At 49.4% G+C, this 23,906-nt stretch overlaps 1 protein-coding gene across 6 annotated transcripts in view; it reads left to right on the top strand.

Moving 5' to 3' along the window:
• The window catches only part of HERC1 (HECT and RLD domain containing E3 ubiquitin protein ligase family member 1), a 2,088,313-nt gene that overhangs the window by 1,895,934 nt on the left and 168,473 nt on the right, over positions 1–23,906 (top strand). For all 6 annotated transcript variants that reach the window (XM_078685198.1, XM_078685199.1, XM_078685195.1 and 3 more), the window contains exons 70-71: positions 5,783–5,921; positions 23,710–23,879. In XM_078685198.1, the coding sequence (XP_078541324.1) occupies positions 5,783–5,921; positions 23,710–23,879 (309 nt within the window). The remainder of the gene's footprint in view (positions 1–5,782; positions 5,922–23,709; positions 23,880–23,906) is intronic.

The following is a 23,906-nucleotide window of genomic DNA, read 5'->3' as shown; positions in this document are numbered from 1 at the left end:
GATCCCCACCGAGACGAGGAAGACGGTCACCCAAGCCCTCGTCACCAGCCGACTGGACTACGGCAACGCCCTCTACGCCGGAACCACGGCCAAACTCCAGAAGAGACTCCAGCGGATCCAGAACGCCTCGGCGAGACTCATCCTCGACATCCCCCGACGCAGCCACATCTCCGGACACCTGAGAGATCTGCACTGGCTCCCGGTCAACAAGAGAATCACCTTCCGTCTCCTCACCCACGCGCACAAAGCCCTACACGACCAAGGCCCGAGCTACCTCAACAACCGGATCAACTTCTACACTCCCAAGCGCCTCCTCAGATCAACCAACCACGCCCTCGCCGCCGTCCCCCGCATCCGAAGAGAGACAACAGGAGGAAGGTCCTTCTCCTACCTGGCCGCCAAGACCTGGAACTCACTTCCCACCAATCTGCGCCTGACCCAAGACCACCTCTCCTTCAGGAAGAAGCTCAAGACCTGGCTGTTCGAGCAGTAGCGGCACCCCCCCCCTCCCAGCGCCTTGAGACCCTACGGGTGAGTAGTGCGCTCTACAAATGACCTGATTGATTGATTGATAACAAGCATTGGCATTGCCAATAGGTCTCGCCTTTGGGGCCTTATAAGTGTTTCGTTATCCAGCACAATATCCTTGGTGCAACAACATCAACTGTTGCATGGCTAAACACTTATAAGGTCCCAAAGGTGAGTCCTATTGGCTATGCCAATGCTTGTTACTTTGAACCTACAGTACTTGTTGATTCAAGAATACATTCCAACTAAACATGAATTATTGAGGCCTTAGTTAATGCTTTTAATTTCACGAGTGCTGAAACTAGGGTTGCATGAGGTGCTGCACTACCCCTAGAATAACCTTTCAGAATTCAAAAAGCAAATGATCAATAAATTGGCCTTTCCTTTTGTTTTTATATTGATGCATTTGCTGTGCATCCAAAGGCAGAGGTCAAATTTCAGGGAATGTCTTCTGACAATTTGCTGCTTATTCTTCTCTTAACATGGAGATTGACGTTTACTTTCTACTTTCCTTACTCTAATATGTGTGAATTTTGCATCCAAGTAACATTCCTGCATGGTTATGGTGAGTGTGAAAGGAGAAGGCTGCAGTATGTCAAATATTATCTAACTCACAACAAAATCGAAACACTTGTAAATGAACTTTACAAATGTTTCAAAATAAATCAGCAAATAAAGAGTAAAAGACTAATAAAGATAGATCAAGTCAAATATTGGATACATATAGACAACATGCCAATGTTTCAGGAGAAATAAACTTAGTGAAAACCAGCATTTGTCTAGCGTTGAGGTCGATGGTCACTTATTCCAAGGGTGACCTGGAGCAGTCTGTAGTCGGTATTGGCCAAAGAGGAACGGTTTAAGTGCATATGATTCACAGGATGGGGTCTTGGTTGCTGTCAATAGGGATGCTGAGATTGGTGAACAGTGACGTCTAGTTTATACATCTGCCACACCCCCCGCCTCCTCCCCAAAAAACAAATAACAGCCACAACTCCAACTCTCATTAACGTGAAGAAAGTATCCCAGATGAAGGTGCTAACTGCCGCCGGGAGGATGGCGCAGGGAGTTGAACACTTACTGAAAGTAAATGGGCCGAGTGCCGCACGAGTTTAAATGGCAGTAACGCAGGCTTTATCTGGCACCAATTCTGTGCATTAAATATAATAAACAAGGTAATAATAAGTTAGAGAACAACAGAAAGGTTATAGGCAAATAGCTTGACTCCTTCTAAACTCCCCAGACAAAGGAATACTGTGAAAACTGCAGCAGTCCCGTTGGTTCTGCAGATTTTCCTCCTGGCAGGTGACTGCACACCACTCCCAAGGGCACGTCACATGGCCCGGGGCCCGCGGCTCCTCCCGTACCTACAGCCTGCCCTGCCTGGGCCACTCTCTAGGTAGGCTGAACCCCATATAACCCACGGCAGCCTCCCCGTGCTCACCCCTCCTCTCTACTACTTCGCCATAGTCTAGACGCTGGCAGACAGAAGGCAGCGCTGCCCGCTCAGCCTCTCCCGAGATCACCTGTAGAGCCGCCAGGGCCACGGTGATCCACCGCTGAGCCGGGCTCAGACCTGCCCACCTCCCCTCTTCCCCCGCAGCAGCTGACTCTCCGCCTCCACTGCTCTGCAGCACGCAAGATGGCGGGGTCGCTGGTGGAGAAAGACTGCCGCCTGGCAATGGTAGGTGCCCTTCATGCATATGGGTGTGTGTGTGTGCCCGCGTGTGAGAGAGAGGAGAGGTGGCGTGAGCCCGGGCCTTGGCACGACCTCAGTGCCTCGCGCTCAGAGCTCCACATGCGCTACCATCCCAGCCCACGTCAAACGGCAGCAGCGAGTACCTGGCTGTGGCCACGGCAATGCACTGCTTCGTTCCCGTGACACCACACCGCAATGACTTGCGTGTTTACACAAGGGCTTGGGGCTCGCGGGCACCTGGAAAGCATCCTGGAGAAAGTGTTTTCAGTGTTGATGTGCAAGCGCACCTACTACCATTGGGTTTCCCATCTCTACTGTCTGCTCTAGGGAATGGCTCATGTTGTTTACTAAATCTTCTTCCTGAAGTAAAACAGACTGACCTTGTCCAACAGGTCTCCCACGGACAGGGTTACGGGATAATTTGAAATCTCCACGTTCATAATAAAACCGAGTAAGTGAGGCGGCTGGTGATGTCTGGGACAGCGCGCCTGCTTCTATGAAAGTGAAAGCGGGTACGGTGAGAGATAATTAAAAAAAACATATGGCCCCTATGCGCCTGTAGAAGCTGAGGAGAGGAGGAGGCAGCAGGGGGAGGGAAGAGAGGAGTGGGCCTGTGTCTGTTTCCCTTGCAAGATCTATTCACTTGCGAAAGCAAGCAGGAACCATCTGTTAATTACAAACAGATGGTCTCCCACGGACCGGGTTACGGGATATTTTGAAATCTCTGCGCTCATAATAAAAAAGGAGGAAGTGAGGTGGCTGGTGATGTCTGGGACAGCGCGCCGGCTTCTATGAAAGTGAAAGCAGGTATGGCGCGAGATAATTAAAAAAAACATATGGCCCCTGCAGCCTGTAGACACTGTAGAGAGGGGGAGGGAAGAGAGGAGAGGGCCTGTGCCTATTTCCCTTGCGAGAGCGAGCAGGAACCATCTGTTAATTACAAACAGATGGTTTCAAAGCTCGCTCCCGCAAGGGAATCACGTGCACGCGTTGCCATTCAAAGCAATGCAAGGCTTGCACGTTTTTGCTTGAAAAACTGAATTAATTTCTAAAGGTTTCCTCCTAAGCAGCGCATGTGCGCTGCGTAGGCAAGACCTAAAAAGGAGTGGGTAACCCAACTCCTTGTCCCAGATCATTTAGGGGTTTCATGCTCTTTTAGTGCTGGAATGAACTCTGCTGTGAACGGATTTTCTAGGCCCTCCCGTTGAGCCTCTGAAAAAACATTGCATCCTGCTGCTAATAGGGTTGAAAAGCTCTTGGCTTAGCCAGCTCCTCCACAAAATCCGCATACGCCTGCAGGTGGATCAAATTTGTGGCATGGTGCACAGCAAAGGCTGTGGATCCACTCTCTGCCCCCCTTTCTGAGGTTCTCCTCTTTCTTATTTCTCTTGCCCAGCAGGGCTCTGCTCTGGGCACTCTTAAGGGCTACCTCTCTGCCATTTCTACCTTCTTAAGGCTCCCTGATCAGCCCTCTCTTTTCAAGTCCCCAGTTGTAAATAGGTTCTTGAAGTGCATCACTCATATGTTCCCCCTCTTCCTTTCGAGATGCCTTAGTGGGACTTAAATCTTGCTCTGACTTATTTGATGTGCGCTCCCTTCGAGCCACTTCATAACTGTCCTCTTCGTCTTTTCACTCTTAAGACTGCATTCCTGGTTGCCATCACCTCTGCCAGGAGAGTGAGTGAGCTGCAGGCTCTTTCTTCTAAACCTCCTTTCCTTTCTGTCCATCCGGACAAAGTTGTTTTTCGGACACGTCCCTCTTTACTTCCCAAGGTCGTCACAGCCTTCCACATCGGGCAGTCCATCACTTTGCCCACCTTCTTTCTGCCTCCCCATCCCTCGAAAGAGGAAGAGAGGCTCCACCGTCTGGACCCAAAACGTGCGTTCTCATACTATCTGGATCGCACAAGCCGGGTGGATGACCAACTCTTTGTTGGTTACGTGGGCGCTAAGAAGGGATGGGCGGTGCACAAACGGACCATTTCTCGATGGCTCGTTTTGTGCATCAAGACTTGTTATTCACTGGCTAAAAAGGAGCCTCCTGTGCGGCGCCGTGCCCATTCCACTCTGGCCACGGCGGCTACTACTGGCCTGGGTCGGGGAGTCCCCTTGCAGGACATCTGTCAGGCAGCTACGTGGGCCTCGCTGCACAAGACACCACTGCCTGGACAGCCAAGTCCGGAGAGATGGCTTTTTCGGCCGTTCCGTTCTCCAGGACTTTCTGGTGTGATCATTGGTTCGAAGTCCCACCACCGCGGTTGTATTGCTGGGGTATCTATTCTAAGGTAAGGATTCTAATACTAACCTGTTTCTTTCAAATGCACAAGTTACTTCCATTCGGTAACGATATATCTGTAAGAAACAGAAGTTAATATTAGATTCCTTACCGCCCCACCAATCCTCCCCGATCTGCGAACCGATATCTAGGGTTAAGGTCATTCCCTTTCAGGGCCATAGTTTTTATGGCACCAGTGTTGGTTTTTATCATGGCTCTGGGTTTCTTGCACGGAAAAGCTGTGTATAAGAACTGACGTCAGCGCGCGAGGGCGGCGACTAAGTACTCCGGCGACGTCATCCCGGCGCCTACGACGGACGCGGAGCCGCAGACCTCGCCTGGCGACCCGCAGGGGTACTGCTACGCAAAAGTTTCCGGATCCAGACTGGGGATATTCTAAGGTAAGGAATCTAATACTAACTATTGTTTCTTACAGATATATCGTTACCAAAGGTAAGTAACTTGTGCATCCAGGACCTGCAGTGAAAAAATGTCTACATTCTCACGTACTATGTAGTCCAAAATTAAAATCTAGTGTGTTCTAACTTTATTCTAAATTGAATAAGGTTTTACGAATTACCCAGAACTATTTTTAATTGTTGAGCATCGTGATTTGTGCTGCATTTCATTTTAAAGTCTGCATTTCCTTCCACATCACAAGACACAGCTATATATTGTCATGTCTATATAGAATACCTATTGTGTTAATTGTTAGACAAGTATATATTTGCTTGTTCATAATCTTAGGATATGTATACTGTATATTGAGTGACGAAAAGTTTATTTGTGATGGTACATATTCACAAATGTTGAGAACTCGCTTTAAAAGTAAAATTGCAGAACTATTCCTCTAATACACCTGTGATTTGTTGAGTAGATGTAGATTCTGCATTATTTCCCAGAACCTTTCGAGGGCTGAAGACCAATGGATACATAACGTTTCAGTGAGTGGAAATTAAGTGGATAGTCTGTTTTGTGAGACTGCCTCCCAGAATAAAACAGTTGTCACAGTAGTTCTACATCTGTAGATTGTATCATGCTTACCTTTGTGCTATGAAGTAGTTCTGAAACTAGTTCCAGATCTTACCATCCTGTACAGTAAGCTGATCATCAACCTTAAAGCTCAACTCATGTTTGTAAAATCAGGTGCTAGCCCTTTTGGAGTTTTCATTAACTGTCCTTTTATTGCTGTTTTTTTAATATGCAGCTTAAATAGCATGTAAAGTATATTTTACTGCTATATTGCATCTTTTGCTTATGTATTGTTTACTGTTTTATAGCTTGGCTTGGGCCACACAAACCATGTTAGAGAACCAACTTTAACAACTACGCTGCAAGGAAAAAGCGTACGTCAGATTTCTGCAGGGCGTTGTCACAGTGCTGCTTGGACAGCCCCACCAGTTCCACCAAGAGCACCAGGTAAAAGGTTTTCTAATGGTTTCATACTTTTCATGTCAATCTTTTGACTGCTTGAGTACCATCAAAAAGTTTTGAATCATGAAATTGCATGTGCAGATATGTAGAACTTTGGCATCTGTCAAAAGTAAGCCTGGCTCCCACCATCAAAAAATGGTAAAAGCCCTTGACAAGTGCCAGTTGTGACATGTTACTGACGAATTGGGTGTGTTGCGCATGACTCTTCCTAGAACAAGTTCTCATACATTGTGGCCGATATCTCTCCAGTCACAGCCGCACCTAGAGCTGGGCCTGAAGTCTTGTTAAACGAGTCTGCTGTCTGCATTAATCAGTGAATTCCCTTTAGCTCATCATCTCCTAATTTATGTTGCCTGAAAGAATGCGAGCCTCAACCCCAGAGTTGCTATTATTACTCTTGAAATAGATATAAATTTACTTTAATAAAAACTATTTTCTGATGGATACATGTAGCTGCCGATTTCTCACCTTAAATACTCTACAGGTGCCAAACTGGATCCAGAAACCTTTCTTCAGCATTGGTGCTGTGTGGCTCAGCGCCTTCCCAGAGTGACTGGTTCTCTGGGCAGTCAAGGTCCTCCGTTAAGTCAAAGTTCAAATCGAAGTCAAAGCGGAAACACAAGAAGTAAAAGCAGGACTCAACCCTATCCCCCTACTAACTATCTAAAGAGAAGTGGTGAGGGCATCATGGTGCCACTTGATCTCGCTCCCGATCTCTGATTGAGGAGTTGAAAACCCAGTTGATCGTGAAGAACCTCGTTGGCGGCACCAGAGCTGGTCGAGACCTTTCCAGAGGCTAAGCTGCATATTTTTGTCACTCTTCCGGCTCTCTCTGTTTTGCCTTCAAGCCCCATGGATCCGCAGAGGGATCTAGTCTGATTACCGCTGGAGGATTCGTCCTCGGCTCCGTCAGAGCATCTGGAACCTGTCTCAGGTTATGCACAAACATGGTACGACTTCCACTCAGACTCCAAGACCTGTGCAGTCCCTTCTTTTTTTACGCTGGTCCCAACATTGCCAAAGGTGAATCCTCTGCTGACTGTAGTGTCCAACCTAAAGCCTGCTCTATCTCGACTCCCAAACGTGGTCATTTTCTCACTCCACTCCTTTGCACCTCCTTCATATACTATCTGAGTCTGACAAAATACTGCCTCTACCACAGAGCCATCCTTCGTTGCTCCACCAGCGTTTTGATTCCAACTCTAACCAGAATTGGCCATCACTTGGAGATGAAAATGGAAATGATTTACTACCACATGATGATAATGATAACATAGAATGACGGCAGTCTTCATTCTATCTTAGGCCTCTGCAGAAGGGCAAATTTAAAATGCTCTCTCTGACTCAAGTTTCATCTGCTCTGAATCCGGACGACTGATTGGTAGCCTTGAACCTGCAGAATGTGTACTTTCATGCACCTATTCTGCAGTCTCACAGACATTAACTGCAATTCTAGGTTGGCCATGGGCATTTCCAGTTTGCTGTGCCACGCTTCGGCCTTACCTTCACCCCTCAGGTGTTCACAAAAATGATAGTAGTGGTTACTGTCCATCTTGAGAGCTTGGGTAAACTAGTTTTCCTGTACCTCAATAATGATGTTGAAGGCAGGCTCAAGAAGAGTTGCAGTGGGGGCTGCTTGATCACAACGGGACCCGCTGCAGACCCTTGTCCCTTCCAGAGCTGACAGTGGTGACAGATACATTCCTGCTAGGCTGGAGAGGGAGAAAGAGTGAGGTCATGTGCCTGGCGTTGAAGGCCTTCCTACCATCCTACAATGGAAGGCAGGTGCAGGTTCGCACAGGCAACCAACACCTCTGTCATGTGGTACTGCAGCAAGCAGGAAAGAGTGGGGCCATGGGCCAAGAGGGGCTATGCCTCTGGAGATGGCTGGAACTTCATGGTATCTCCCTGGTCGTGAACCATGTTAAATGCCAGAATGAACAATCTCAGCTGGTGAAACCTGGCAGATCAAGAATGGATCTGAAGTTGCGCAGGATGTCTTCCAACAGTGGGAAGAGCTCTGGCTCGATTTGTTATCCACCTTAGAAAAAGCACCATTTCAAAAACCTCCGTGTATTGGAGTTACCAAGAACGCTCTCTCTAGTAGATGCATTCAGGCTAAAGTGGAGCACAGGACTCCTGTCCACAGTTTCTCCACTGCCTCTTCTGTCCTGAGTTCTGAAGAAGATATTGTCTGAGGTTGTCAGTGTCATCTTTGCAGCCAAGTATCTCTCTACAAAGTTTATTTATGCGCTAGGACCAATTTGTGGCCTGGCGTGGGATCCCCAACACAGACCCCTTACCAACCAAACTGGTGAATATTTTGTTGTTTGTTTTATCTTTGCCCCAGCAAGGTCTTGCAGTGGGCATCATTAAAGGTTATTTGTCAGCCCTTTCAGCCGTTTTGTGTTTGCTGGACTAGTGCGCATTTTCATAAAGCAATGCTGCCTTTACAACCAGTTCTGACATGGTGGTGACCGAGAGAGCGCAGCTTTAAAATTGAAATCTGCATTCTCCCTGGCACCATATATTTGTCTTCGCAGCGCTCTCATGTTGTACAGTGCTAGTTTGCTAGTCCCACATCTAGGCCACAGTATGTTTGTGACAGGCATGTTTTGAGACTGTTGCAAAAATGAAGAAAAGTTTGCTTTTTTGGGCTGCAATTTATTTATTTTGAGGCTGTAAATATTGTCAGAACAGACCGCAATGTATCAGGGGTCTGTGTCTAAAGGATGAGGATCCTGCAGACAGAGCATTCACCCAAAAAAGCATTACACGCTCAATTATGCAACATGGGGAAATGCTGTAATCGTTGGCATTTTCCATAACAAACATAACACGGAATGTCAACAATTATGCATGATTACGGTAAACAATTTTTTGTTCAGGCCTAGTCATAAATGGTTGTGCAGCTCCAGCAGTTGTTTTTGTTCGAGGCACCAGGCTGCTGATCCCTGGCAGTCAGTTAATGTAAGCTGTGTCCCAGGCTGTGTTGGGTCTTGTTGTCTGAGTAACAGTCTTTGATTTATTAGAATTTTAGAATGCTTATGTGTCATTGGAGGTGTTGCCAGTTGCTTCAGGGCTTGGCTTTTGACAGTCATTACATGCAAGCTCTGAATGAAAGCTTACCTTCAAAATCTGTCCCTGCTTTTTAATACAGACAAAACAAATCTGTGTTGGTTAACTGTTTGTATAAATGGCAAAATAACATTATCTGATAGAGACTTCTAGTCGCAGATTCTTTATGGTAGAATTATTCCCCAGGCGTCAGACTGGATGGGAAATTCTTTCGTGAGCAGTATCCCTGCACTCCGGTATGTGGCGTTGCGTGGTTCCGCTTGGCATCGTCCACGTCGGAATTGATGTTTGCGGTGCCTGTATAGGCGCCATCCAAGCGCGTTGATGTCAGTTCTTTTGTTTCCGCACCAGTCAGTGCAGATCCAGGAAGAGCTACCCCTCAGTCACTTTTGACTAAGCTTTTTGATCTTTTTGTTGAAATCTTTTCTGAGGTCTTACCTCCTGGTGTGGCACAGATGTCACCTAAGAAGGCCGGTAAGCTCTGTGGCAGCTGTCACCGACAGATGTCAGTGACTGACCCGCACCTCCTTTACCTCTGGTTCCTCAACCAAAACCACAACCCGCATGCCTGTTCAGACTGCCATGCTGTGCGTCTGACGGCCTTGAGGGAGCGCTACCACAAGCTCCTGACGTCCCGATGTTTAACACTGCGACACTTTAGGTCTCAGTCGAGAGGAAAGTCCCAGGAGCAGTTGTGGAGACAGAGGTCGTTGTCATATTCAAAGTCATTGAGACATTCGGGTAAGTCTCCGCACAAAAAGATGTCAAAACATGCTTCGTCTTCACCTCATCCATCGGTCGACTAGACGCGGAAACCTCACTCGAGGCCTGGATCCGCATTTGAGCCAGTGCCCGGGTCGCCTCTGTGCCTCCCTGCGTTTGTGGGAGCCGAGCGACCTCCACTCAACTTCAAGAGTTTTATAAGGCCATGCGCCTCATATTTGAGCGGCCTGTTCCCTCTGGCCTGCTTTTGGGCCCCACGGGTTCAGGAGGAGCCCCTACTGGATCCACACTGGCGGCTCTGGCACCAATGGGGCCCCAGGGATCCACAGATGGATTCAGACCAGTGCAGGTCGTGCCATGTCAACCATCCGGCTCCGGGGCCGATGCTCCTGGCACCTAATTTACATCCCTGACTCCAACACAGACTGGAGGGGATTTGTCCAAGACCAAATGAAGCCATGCTTTCCAGGCCAGAGACGGTGCCCTATGTCTATGAGCTAGAACTCCGAGACGAGGGGGGAGGGGTTGCTGGACCAGCCTTATGAATCCTTGGACTGGAGTGAAGATCTAGGTGACAACAGCGGACTGGAAACTTCTACAGATACTGGCATGCTTGCTCCCCCTTACTGTGAAAACTGAGGAAGGAGCTTCATTCACTAAAGTGGTGCGGGGCAGCTGAGGTCCTGGACCTTAGTTGCACTCAGTGGCAGTCAAGACAAATGTTTTGATGGAAGTGTTTCAACTGGGAGTGTCCCCTTCAGAATCGCTTCTCCCATTCAACGAAGCACTTACTGATGTCCCACTAGGGACTTGGTCCAGGTCTAACACAGGGGCCCTTTTGAACAGGACAATTGTGACCCGCTACCGCCCCACTCCAGGGAAGCCCAAATTCTTCACGGAACACCTTGTTTGTCCAAACCTCCCCTTAACATGAAAATCTTGGCGCATCGCCAATCGCTCCGCCGGATCAGGAATCCAAGAGCCTGAATAATTTAGGCAGAAAATGGCGTCTTCCACCACCCTGGCATTGTGGTTGGTGAAAACCATATGCCTTTTGGGCTGCTGTTCCCAAGCCCTGTGGGATACGGTGGTGCAGGTGCTGCCAACGGTCCCAAAGGAGGCTCTGGCAGTGCTCTCCCAGGCTCTTGCCGACTGGAGGGATGCAGCTAAATTGACCATTTGATGTTGACTAGACGCCTCCAACTCACTAGGCAGAGCGGTTTCGTCAACAGAGGCCCTGTAACACCATGCCTTGTTAAGGACTACTGGCTTTTCTGGGGATGTCCAGAATTCACTCATAGACACTTCCTTTGATGGCTCACGTTTCTTTTGAGACAAGACAGATTCGGCGCTGGAGCGCTTTAAGAACAGCAGGGCTACAGCCAGGTCCTTGGGCTTTTCTATGGCACCTCAATCTGCCTTTCGCTGCTTTTGTGGGGTCACAGAAGGGACGTGCATCCATATTCTTACACGGCCAGCCTCCACGGCGCCCAAGCTTTCTAGCCTCTGCCTGGCCACAGACGAGGTACCTACCAGCCTCATGGGTCGGGTGGCCAGCGGTCAAGTCAGTCCACCACACCCCTCTCCCAGCAGCCGCAGCCTCCAAACCTTCTTAGTCTGCCTGTTTACCATCATGAGCACTCAGTAGGTGGCAGGATTCGCCATCACCTGGGTCACTGACAGTCCATAACATCGGATAGGTGGGTTTTGCAGATTGTCCGAAAGGGCTATTACCTCCTCTTTGAGACAATCCCTCCCTGCATGCCACCTACTTATGACTGGCTGACAGAGGACCACCTATCGCTTCTTCCCCAGAAAATGATGGCTCTTTTGGCCAAAGGAGCCATAGAGAGAGTGCTGATACCAAAGATGGGTTGTGGTTGTTATTCCTTCTACTTTCTGGTGTCGGAGGCCTTTGTCCTATCCTTGACCTGCGCTCTCTCAACTTCTTTCTCAAGAAGGAGAAGTTCATGAGGCTTACTCTTGCTCAAGTCCTATCTGCCCTGGATGTTGGGAGACTGGATGGTAACATTGGACTTGAAGAACACATGTTTCCATATTCCCATCCTGCCTGCCCACAGGGATTGCCTGCGGTTCACAGTGAGCCACGAGCACTTTCAGTTCACTGTGCTCTCCTTTGGCCTCCCCAGTGCAACTTTGGTTTTCACCAAGGTGATGGCGGTGGTTGCAGATGATATGCGTAGATCAGGGGTGTCAGTTTTCCCCTATTTCAACGACTGGCTGTTGAAGGCGGGCTTGCCCCAGGCTGTCGTCTTCCACCTCCAGAGTACAGTGGATCTCCGACATTCACTGGGGTTCACTATCAAAGTGCCAAAGTCATACCTGACTCACCCTCAACATTCCCTTTCATTGGAGCTGTTCTGGGCATGGTGCACTTTCGAGCCTATCCACCCAAATGGCGTGTCCAGGATATTCAGGCTATGATTCTGATATTTCATCCTCTATCCTGGATTTCAGTGAGACTGACTCTGAGGCTGCTGGGCCACATAGCCTCCTGCATCTGGCTGGTGACACATGCCTATTGGTATATGCAGGCTCTGCAGTGGGACCTGAAGTTCGAGTTGGCGCAGCATATGGGGAATCTCTCCGACATGGTCCAGAACTTAGAGGGAACTACAAAAGATCTGCAGTTAACGAACCGCAATTGGGTTAGTGGAATACCTCTCTCCACCAGAGTTCACAGTAGTGCCAGATTCGCTACTCCTGGGATGTGGCAGTCATCTGGGAGAGATGGAAATCAGAGGATTCTGGCGGAATCCAGTCTTCATATCAACCTGTTGGAGCTCCGAGCCATCCATTTGGCATTGAAAGCCTTTCTTCCCTCCATCCAGTGAAGGATGGTGCAAGTGTTTGCCATTGCCATGTGGTACTACAACAAAAAAAGACAGTGTGGGGTCATGGGCCCTTTGTCAAGAGCCCCTGCTTCTCTGGACATGGCTGGAACAGCAGGGGATTTTCCTGGTGGTTCAATATCTGGCAGGTTCACTGAACACCAGAGCGGTCGAACTCAGCTGAAGATACCTCACGGATCGAGAATGGCGTCTCCATCCGGAGATGGTGCAAGGTCTCTTTCAGCAGTGGAGAAAGCCCTGGTTAGATCTGTTTGCTAATGACGAGAATGTGCAATGTCAGCAGTTCTGCGTGCTAGAGTTTTCAAGGCGGCTCAGAGACACTTTTCAACTCGAGTGGAGCTCAGACCTCCTTTACGCCTTTCCACCCACACCACTCCCAGTAACGCCCAGGAACAAGTCATCCTTGTGGCTCAGAACTCGGCTGGAGAGTCTGGTATCCCAAGCTGTTGAGTGTGGCTTTCAGTTCTCCGATCAGGATACCCCTTTGGGAGAATCTTCTGTCGCAGCCGCAGGGGAGGTTCTTCACCCGAACCTGTCAACGCTTTGCCTACTTACATGGAAATTGATTAGCGACAGTGGACAGCTTTTGAACTTTGTCCTGAACTCTGTGGCACTATCTGGGCAGCCTGGCGTCCTGCCACTAAGACGTTTTACTCCTGCTGTTGGCCAAATGTGTGGCATGTAGTACAGAAAGACAAATTGATCTCCTTTCTCAGGTTCTCCTGTTCATCATTTCCCTTGTCCAGCAGTGCTCTGCCTTGGGCACTCTGAAGGGCTATTTCTCTGCCATTTCAGCTTTTCTGCAGTTGCCTGATCAGCCATCTCTCTTCAAATACCCTATTGTAAATAGGTGTCTGAAAGGTTTAGAACATTTCTTTCTACCTTCTCCCTGTTATTATGCCACACTGGGACCTCAATCTCATCCTCACTTTCCTTATGTGCACTCCCTTTGAGCCTTTTCACAATTGTCCACTCAGGCTCCTGTCCATCAAGACGATCTTGCTGGTGGCTATAACATCTTCCTGGAGGGTCAGTGAGCTTTAGGCCTTGTCATCCAAGCCTTCTTATCTTGCCATCTACCCAGACAAACTGGTGCTTCGTACAAGAGCTTCCTTTCTTCCAAAAGTGTTCACTCCATTTCACGTAGGCCAATCCATCACTCTGCCTACTTTTTAATGTGACTTCACCGTCTGAACCCAAAAAGAGTGTTGTCTTTCTACCTTGATCGCACCTGAGTTTTCCAAGTGGATGACCAACTCTTCTTGGGAGTTGTCGGAGGGAAGATGGGACAGGCCGTATGGAAAAGTATCATCTTACGATGGATAGTACTCTGTATCAAAACCTGCTCCGCATTGACTAAAAGGCAACCCCCTGAGGGTTTGCGTGCTCATTCCACCAGAGCTAAGCTGCAAGAGCTAAGCTGCAAAGTCGGAGCTGCAAAAAAGGGACCTGGATGATGGGATTCAAGACGGTAACATATGTGGAAAACAGTAAAAATAAACGTACGTTCTTGCCTCATCTTCTTTGATTCCTCCAACTCAAAAGTAGGAGATATTCCCGCCACAGTTGCTTTGACAGAAAGCCAAACCATGATTTGCTTGGCGGTCATTTTGGCTGGATTCTCTCTGACAGCCGCTTCTGCCTAGGATGCCGTCGCCGCGGGTGAGAATTCGTGTAAGAGTCGGCAGGACACAGGCGGTCTTAAATCCGTGAACCTGCCTATATCCAAATAGAGAGGACGAACTGCCGAGTAGGTGGGTGGTGATTACGTGGAAAAAGTGACAGCGGGACCATTACTTCCAAGGTCTAAATCAGGCCCTTAATCTTTTAATCTGTTTTCAATGTCGGAGGCCATCCCTTTAAAAAAAAGAAGATAAAAGTTAATAAATTTGGCTTCATCAAACCTATGCCGCAAACAGAAACAAAAAAGCCAGAAAACAAAATGCCTCCACCAAAACGTGATGGACATATACGTGCAATAGTTAAAACATTTTTTTTTAACCAAACCACAGAATTTTATTAACTCAATATGCCACTTCCTAGCAAGCAAGCATATTTAGTACAGCCGTAGAAGCTGTTTTAGTTGTAAAACACCTCATAGGAAAATGATTCTTATTGGCACAAAGGAAAGTAATGTTTTATTTTATTTACTCTAATCTGGTGATATGGTTTAAACACACAACTATGACTGGGGAAAAAAATGAAAAATGGATAGAGATTAGGAAGAAGACCACATTGTGTAGAGCAAAGTATTGGCCGACCAGCCTTTTTTAACTCTTTAGCGGATGTGCTCATGATCAGGCAAAATGGCATCACTAACAGCACAAAAGAGCCCAGTGGCTGAAGTGGGCTAACCAGTTTCCCCATGCTTCATGCTGTGGTGTGAGGAAGCAAATGGCAATAAAAGTAGAACAGACTAAGGGACGCATAGGGCTGCCCCAAAGCCCCTCTACGTATCTATGTATTTATTATTACATTAGGCTGAAAAAGAATTAAAGCGGTCTCTATGGCTGACCTTAGGAAAAAAGGATCAGTCTCCTAGTAAACAAGGGCGCTTCCATAATGCCCTGGGTGCAAGTAGTCACCTTAGTTCTAATTTCTGTCTGACAGAAGAGATCCCATTCAGTTTTCTCCTAAATAGAGAGTTGGGTTATGAGTTGTTATTGAAATTTATTTATTTGCATAAGTAATTAAAACACTTGCATTGCAGTGAAATAACATTATAAAAATCTATAATAATGAATCTTTAGTAAACCCCAACTTAAATCCTCGAGTACATTAAAAAAAGGAACAATTGCTCTAAAGTCCCAAAAAGAAATTACTTATATGGCGTGTTTAGGTGGGCCTTGCAACCGTGTTTATATATGGTAAGGCATTTTTAGGGTTTGTGCTTAGAGTACACATTCCTCATTGGTTCATACCCAGTGAACATGTCCCCGTTTTTTTGTCAAATCAGTACTCCTGATCAATCAATCAATCAATCAGGTCATTTGTAGAGCGCACTACTCACCCGTAGGGTCTCAAGGCGCTGGGAGGGGGGGGGGTGCCGCTACTGCTCGAACAGCCAGGTCTTGAGCTTCTTCCTGAAGGAGAGGTGGTCTTGGGTCAGGCGCAGATTGGTCGGAAGTGAGTTCCAGGTCTTGGCGGCCAGGTAGGAGAAGGATCTTCCTCCTGTTGTCGCTCTTCGAATGCGGGGGACGGCGGCGAGGGCGTGGTTGGTTGATCTGAGGAGGCGCTTGGGAGTGTAGAAGTTGATCCGGTTGTTGAGGTAGCTCGGGCCTTGGTCGTGTAGGGCTTTGTGCGCGTGGGTGAGGAGCCGGAAGGTGATTCTCTTGTTGACCGGGAGCCAGTGCAGATCTCTCAGGTGTCCGGAGATGTGGCTGCGTCGGGGGATGTCGAGGATGAGTCTCGCCGAGGCGTTCTGGATCCGCTGGAGTCTCTTCTGGAGTTTGGCAGTGGTTCCGGCGTAGAGGGCGTTGCCGTAGTCCAGTCGGCTGGTGACGAGGGCTTGGGTGACCGTCTTCCTCGTCTCGGTGGGGATCCACCGGAAGATCTTACGTAGCATGCGCAGGATGTTGAAGCATGACGAGGAGACGGCGTTGACTTGTCTGGTCATGGAGAGGGAGGAGTCCAGGATGAAGCCCAGGTTGCGTGCGTGGTCCGTCGGTTTGGGTGCGGTGCCCAGGGCGGGGGGCCACCAGGAGTCGTCCCAGGCGGAGGGCGTGGAGCCCAGGATGAGGACCTCCGTCTTGTCTGAGTTCAGTTTCAGGCGGCTGGTCGTCATCCATTCGGCTACGTCTCTCATCCCTTCGTGCAGGTTGGCTCTGGCGGTGGCGGGGTCGTTGGTCAGGGAGAGGATCAGCTGGGTGTCGTCGGCGTAGGAGATGATGTTCAGGTTGTGTTGGCGTGCGATGGCCGCGAGGGGGCTCATGTAGACGTTGAAGAGGGTTGGGCTCAGCGAGGATCCTTGGGGTACGCCGCAGATGACTTTGGTGGCCTCTGACTTGTACGGTGGTAGGCGGACTCTTTGTGTTCTTCCGTCGAGGAAGGAGGTGATCCATTCCAGTGCCTTCTCCTGGATTCCGATGTTGCTGAGGCGCTGTACTAGGGTGCGGTGGCAGACAGTGTCGAAAGCCGCGGAGAGGTCCAGGAGGATGAGGGCCGCTGTTTCTCCGTTGTCCATCAGAGTTCGAAGGTCGTCGGTGGCGGCGATGAGGGCGGTCTCGGTGCTGTGGTTCGCTCGGAAGCCGGACTGTGAGGGGTCGAGGGATCCATTCGTCTCGAGGAAGGCGGCCAGCTGTTTGTTGACGGTCTTCTCGATGACTTTGGCCGGGAACGGGAGGAGCGAGATGGGACGGTAGTTCTTGAGGTCGGTGGGGTCTGCTGTGGGTTTCTTGAGGAGAGCGCTGAGTTCGGCGTGCTTCCAGCTCTCAGGGAAGGTGGCGGAGTCGAAGGAGGTGTTGATGATGTCCCGCAGGTGGGGTGCGAGGACAGCGTCGGCCTTGTTGAAGACGTGGTGAGGGCAGGGGTCAGTCGGAGATCCGGAATGGATGGAGTTCATGGTGCGGATGGTGTCTTCGGTGCTGATCGGGGTCCAGGTGCGGAGGGTGGTGGATGGTGGCGTCGTTGCGGTTGTGGCTTGCGTTGGTTGGTTGTTGAAGCTGTTGTGTATGTCCGTGATCTTGTTGTGGAAGTAGGACGCGAGGGAGTTGCAGAGGTCTTGCGACGGTGTGATGTCGTTGTTTCCGGCGTTGGGGTTGGAGAGCTCTTTCACGATGTTGAAGAGTTCCTTGCAGTTGTGTGCGTTGTTGTCCAGCCGGTCCTTGTATGCATTTTTCTTGGTGGCGCGGATCAGTTGGTGGTGTTTCCGGGTGGCGAGCTTGAGGGTGGTCATGTTGTCCGTCGTTGGTTCCCTTCTCCAGGCTTTCTCGAGGGCTCGACAGTTCTTCTTGGAGCACTTGAGTTCGTCGGTGAACCATGGTGTTTTTCTGCTGCAGGATCTGCTGGGCGGGGTCCTTAGAGGGGCGAGTTCGTCCGCGCAGTTGCTGATCCACTTCGTGAGGTTGTCGGCGGCCTGGCTGGGGTTCGCTGAGCTGGCGGGAGGGTGCTGGCTCAGGGAGGCGGTGAGCTGGTCGGCTGTGATCTTGTTCCAGCTTCTTCGAGCAACCTGTTGCTGGAGCTGGTGGATCGTCGTTCTTCTGAAGGTGAAGTGGACGCAGCTGTGGTCCGTCCAGTGGAGTCCTGTTGCGTGGCTGAAGGTGACGTCTTTGCTGGATGAGAAGACGGCGTCGAGTGTGTGTCCGGCGAGGTGGGTGGGGGTGGTCACCAGTTGCTTGAGTCCGAGGTTGTTGAGGTTGTCGAGCAGGGTGATGGTGTTGCGGTCGTTGTTGTTCTCCAGGTGGAAGTTGAAGTCCCCCAGGAGGATGTAGTCGGCGGAGGGGAGAGCGTGCGGGCTGACGAAGTCGGCGATGTCCTCGCTGAATCGTGTGCGCGGTCCCGGGGGTCGGTAGATCAGGGTGCCTCTGAGGGTGGTCTTCGGGTTGGTGTGGATCTGGAAGTGCAGGTGTTCAGCGGTGGTGAGGGTGTCGTCGGTGTTGGTCGTGATGCGGATGGTGTCTCTGTGGATGATGGCGATGCCTCCTCCGGTCTGGTTGTCGCGGTCCCTCCGGGTGATCTTGTAGCCCTCTGGGATGGCGATGGCGATGTCTGGGGCTGAGGAGGCGTTCATCCAGGTCTCGGTGATGAAGGCAACGTCGGGGGCGGTTGTGTCGAGCAGGTTCCAGAGTTCTACGGCGTGTCTGTGGATGGAGCGGGTGTTGAGCAGGATGCACTTGAGGTGGGTGCTGCTGGAGTTCGGCTTGTCGGGTGCAGGGAAGGTCCGGATGCAGGTGAACTTGCAGGCGAGGCAGCTGAAGGGTCCGTGGGTGTGCTTCGGGGCGGCTCGGTGACATCCTGGGATGTGGCCGGTGTTGAGTGCGGTGAGGTCGGCGGCGCTGTAGGTTCGTCGGGTCGGCTTCCGTCGGTGGGGGCCAGGGGTCCTGGCGCTGGTCGCGGTCCGGTCGCGGACGGGCGCAGACGGGCTTACCTTCGGCGCACAATCGGCGCGCCCGCTGCGCGTGACCGCTGCGCGTTCGCACGGTCGCCATTTAAGGCGAAGTGCGCGGGTGGGCGGAGCAGCTGGGAGGCGGGAGCGGGGAGGGAAACAGAAGAGAAAAGGGGCGGGGCTTAAGGCGGTGGCGGGAAGCGGGGGCAAAGCGCGATGATAAGCGGCGATTTACAAGCGCAAATCAGAGTGAAAACAAGGCGAAAATACAGTGACACACGATCTGGGGAGAACAAGCACAAATACAGGAAAAAAGCGGGTGAAAACTACAGTGAAACACGATATGGGGAAGAAATAAAAAACAAGCACAAATTCAGGGAAAAACAAGCACAGTTACTGGTAAAAAGGGGGAAACACCACGGAGATCGCTCAGGGCGGCAGCGAGGCCGGCGCTGAGACAGAGGCAGGCACTGGGGGCACACGCAGCAGCTGGTGGCCGTGCGGCGCGGGGGTGTCCCACAAGTGGGTCACACTCACCTGTGTCGCACGGTCGCCATTTAAGGCCAAGTGCGCGGGTGGGCGGAGCAGCTGGGAGGCGGGAGCGGGGAGGGAAACAGAAGAGAAAAGGGGCGGGGCTTAAGGCGGTGGCGGGAAGCGGGGGCAAAGCGCGATGATAAGCGGCGATTTACAAGCGCAAATCAGAGTGAAAACAAGGCGAAAATACAGTGACACACGATCTGGGGAGAACAAGCACAAATACAGGAAAAAAGCGGGTGAAAACTACAGTGAAACACGATATGGGGAAGAAATAAAAAACAAGCACAAATTCAGGGAAAAACAAGCACAGTTACTGGTAAAAAGGGGGAAACACCACGGAGATCGCTCAGGGCGGCAGCGAGGCCGGCGCTGAGACAGAGGCAGGCACTGGGGGCACACGCAGCAGCTGGTGGCCGTGCGGCGCGGGGGTGTCCCACAAGATCTGCATCCCTGTCCCTTTAGAGACACATATTTTGCCCGTCGCCCAGACTCTCTATTAAAGTGCGTGTGCTTTGTGCAGTCGGTTCATCCCCGGTGAACAGATCACCTGCTCTTATGCCATCAGTTTTCCGATTCTTTCTTCTTGTCCCTTTGACTGCGCATATTTTGCCCATGGGAATTGCTCTTTGATAAGGAGTGTGTGCTTTGTGCAGGCGTAAGATCAAAAACCATCACATATTTTGCCCGTAGTACTGATAAGGTGTGTGTGCTTGTGCAGGCATAAGATCTAAAACCATTGCACATTTTGCACACAGTACTGACTCTCTAGAAGGTGCTTCTGCTTTGTGCAGGCATGACATCAAAAACCACCATGAACAAGCCAACGTTCTGGTGCCATTTTAATACTATTAAAAATTAAGAAAGATTGTGATTCCCAATAATTGGGGTTCTTGATTCAAGGATGGTTGTTAGTCTTGTAGGACTGGCTTGGCAGTTCGGGCGGGACTGTTCCCATGAGGCATAGGGTCAGACTGATTTGCATATGGCCATGTCTGAACTGGGTTGGTGGAGAAAGCTAAAGAATGATGATGGATTAAACCCAGATCAGTTGACTGGGTTGTGAGTGTTTGATTTGCTCAAACGCTCCGTCCATCATCTCCTTTGGTATCGCTTTGTTCGCCCAGAGTTGGCAGGTTATGCCCAGACCTGGGTCCCTTGCTCACTCTGCCAATAGATTCAAGATAGCCTGGCTGATGAGGGTTATGAACCCGAAAACGGTCCCAGTATGCTTGTTTCGGGTCCAGGGAAGACATGGCTTGGCAGTTCGACTGGACTGTTCCCATTAGGCACAGGGTCAGACTGATTTGCATATGGCCATGTCTGAACTGGGGTGATGAAGTGAGCTAAAGAATGATGATGGATTAAACCCAGATCAGTTGACTGGGGGTGAGTGTTTGATTTGCTCAAACGCTCTGTCCGTCATCCCCTTTGGTATCGCTTTGTTCGCCCTGAGTTGGCAGGGTGTGCCCAGACGTGGGTCCTTTGCTCACTCTGCCCCTGGATTCAAGCTAGACTGGCTGATGAGGGATATGAACCCGAAACCGGTCCCAGGCTGATTGTTTCCGGTCCAGGGAAGACATGGCTTTGCAGTTAGGGCTAGACTGTTCCCATGAGGCACAGGGTCAGACTGATTTGCATGTGGCCATGTCTGAACTGGGGTGGTGGAGTGAGCTAAAGAATAATGATGGATTAAACCCAGATCAGTTAATTGGGGGTGAATGTTTGATTTGCTCAAACGCTCCGTCCATCATCCCCTTTGGTATCGCAGGCCCTTAGGAGAATACTGAATTGATATACAAAGGATTAAATGCCCCACATCACTACTGCTCCCCAAGGTCAGCTTCTAAACCCATCCATTAGCTCTGAACCTTGTGCTCCTCTGCAGCTCCCCCTTGAACTAAGACAGAAGCTTGGAAGGAAGACACCTAGGTGGCAGTGCACATTTCCATTGTTTCTTTCAGTGGAGCCGCTCAGCATTCCCTTAACCGTGGTACGGGCCTTGTATGTCCTCATTTCAAAGTAGGGATGTGTCACTGTGGTGAGGCTAACCCTGGCAAAATACAGGAGCCCAAGAACAAGGAAAATTCTTAGTTTCCAGGTTTGTTCAGTGGTGTCTTAGGATACAGAATTGAGAATATCAGTGATAACTACAGATACTAGATATGGGAACAGTGTGCCAGTATCTTCTCTGATGGATGCAGCATACTAGTGCTTAACAAGAGAAAACCTTAGCTTTCCCAGATTGCCAAGTTGCTTACAAATGTGGCACTGTGACGTGGAGGCGCTTGTGTGAGGGGACTATCAGCAGCCTACCTGTGGTCAGACAGTGCCATATAAATCTGTTTGAGATCATGGATCCCACGGGTGAAGCAGAAACATAGTAGTCAGCTGGTACAGGGAAAAGCGATCCATAGAGATGAGGGCAGTGACCTTAAGGCATTGAACAACACTTATTAGCATGTGATTGTTGTGCTCATCTGGGAATGGTGTTAGATATGCAGGTAGATATTGTCAGCGAATCAAAACATTTCACTAGCGGAGCCTACATCAGGATGTCAGTTTACACCTTTCTAAGAGTATTTTGAATGTGCTTTCCATTTCCGCGAGGCAAGGGCAACAACAAACTGCTCACCTGTCTCGTGTTTCCTAATTCTGCGGACCTTGAGTGCCCGGGTTGATGCGGATGAGTGTTCTTGGTGGTTTCTAACAAATTATGTTTTGTGTGTGAAGTGTGTTCCTCTGTCACAAAAAGCATGATGTGTTAGACCTAAGCCCCGATTAAAAGTTAATTATGAAGGGGTGAAGTTTTTACGGCACCTTGCAAATACTGATTTGCAGTATATTGGAGCACATGCATCAAGCTATTTACCGGTCGCAAACAGGCCGATTCGCAGAATCGGGTTCTTTGCGACCGGTAAATAGCCTTTTGGGATGCATCAACACCAAAGGCATTCACAAAATAGGTAATCACAATTTTTACGATTAACTAAATGCAATGCAGGAAGCATTCTCAGAACGCATCTTTGCTTTATGGAATTCAGAGTTCATGTGAGCTGATGTGACATAGCAGTAGTCAGATAAACAAAGGCAACTCGAAAGGAATTTACAACAGCATCAGCAGGAGATGAGATCTGATGAAGCTGGAATGTGCCTGTGCTTACATCAAAAGTATCTTGCTATCACATCATGCTCAAAACACACCACTATAGAAATTATAAAGTAAAAACACTGGACCTGAAGGGAGGTACCTTGGGGGTGGGGTTGCTCCTTAATAAAGAGCAAATTGCAGTCACTCAAAGGTAGTTAATCAGTGGCTTGTGTAGGCTGTTCCATTGCACCATGCTGTATGCTGTAGTGGGCGATACTCTCATGTATCCAACTGTCCAGATATCTATGAATTTGAACCTTAATTTCTCAAAAACTACTGAACAGATTTACTCCATATCACAGATTTATTCCAAATCCAAAAGCATGCTCTCTTGGTAAAGATCTAACTTTCTGCCACCTTTCGTGTAATTCCAGTCAGCCATTTTGGTTGTAGCGCGGTCTGAAATTCCTTATTGAATTTTCATTGGGCAATTGCATTTTTGGAGCTCCCTTTTTCTTGGTCTCCGCTCAATGGATCTCCCCAAAACTTTCCACGAAGATGCTGAGTTGGATTAATGTTTTGGGGGAACTTTCTGCGAAGATTCATCAAACCATGCCAGAGTTATTAGCAAAACAAGTTGCTGCCTGTCAATCAAATCTTTTGGCCATGTCCAGGGCCGGACTGGCCTTAGCGGGCACCGGGCGTTTCCCGTCAGGGTGGGGGCCGGTTTTGGGCCCCTGTGGTGCCGTTTTTTGTTACAGGGCCGTTTTTGCAGCATAGCTGCAATATCGACCCCTGTGACAAAATCGGCCGAAACCGGCCCTGGCAAACAGCTCGCCGTACCCCCACCCCAATCCCTCGGTGGGGCAGCCGAGTACTTTGCCATGGCTGGTTTGGTTCCCAGTCCGGCCCTGGCCATGCCCAGGTATATACATTTTGAACCTTAATTTCTCAAAAGCTACTGGAAGGATTTACATCCAATCACAAAAAGCATGCATTGATGATATAGGTTTAGCTTTGTGTCAAATTTGGTGTAACTCTGTTCAGCCATTTTTTTCTGAATCGCTGTTCAATCTTCCTATGGAAAATAGCATGGGGAAAATACATTTTGGGAACCCCACTGCCTTTTTCTCAGCCCTCACTCAGTTAATGGACCGTCCCAACACTTTCCAGGAAGGAGCTGATTTCAATGGAAATGTGATCCTAACTATAACTACCAAGTAGTAACTGCCACTGGGGGATATATCTATCTATTTCTATATATATACATCTATTGGCGAAGCAAATGTGCCACAAAGGTGAGACCTGTTGCCTTTGGCAAAGCGTGGACTATGAATGGCGTGCCTCATAGTCAGAATGTTTTACTAAAACGTGTGATACTGTGAACTGACAGGTTGAAATTCTAATTGCGAAATCTTTCCTTTGTGGCAGGTGTGTCGGTGCCTTTACAGCTTGGTTTACCTGATGTGATACCTCCCCAGTATGGATCTTTGAAAGAAGTGAGCACACATACAGTTAGGGCCAGGCTACGACTTTTATACCATTTCTCCGATCTCATGTACTCATCTTGGAGGTTGCTTAATCTTAGCCCCAATAACCAGGTATGACTTCATAATTTTTATACAAAA

This window comes from Lissotriton helveticus, chromosome 3_2 (genome assembly GCF_964261635.1).
Source record: "Lissotriton helveticus chromosome 3_2, aLisHel1.1, whole genome shotgun sequence".
Taxonomy (NCBI): Eukaryota; Metazoa; Chordata; class Amphibia; order Caudata; family Salamandridae; genus Lissotriton; species Lissotriton helveticus.
This window is presented reverse-complemented; position numbering and strand designations above follow the sequence as displayed.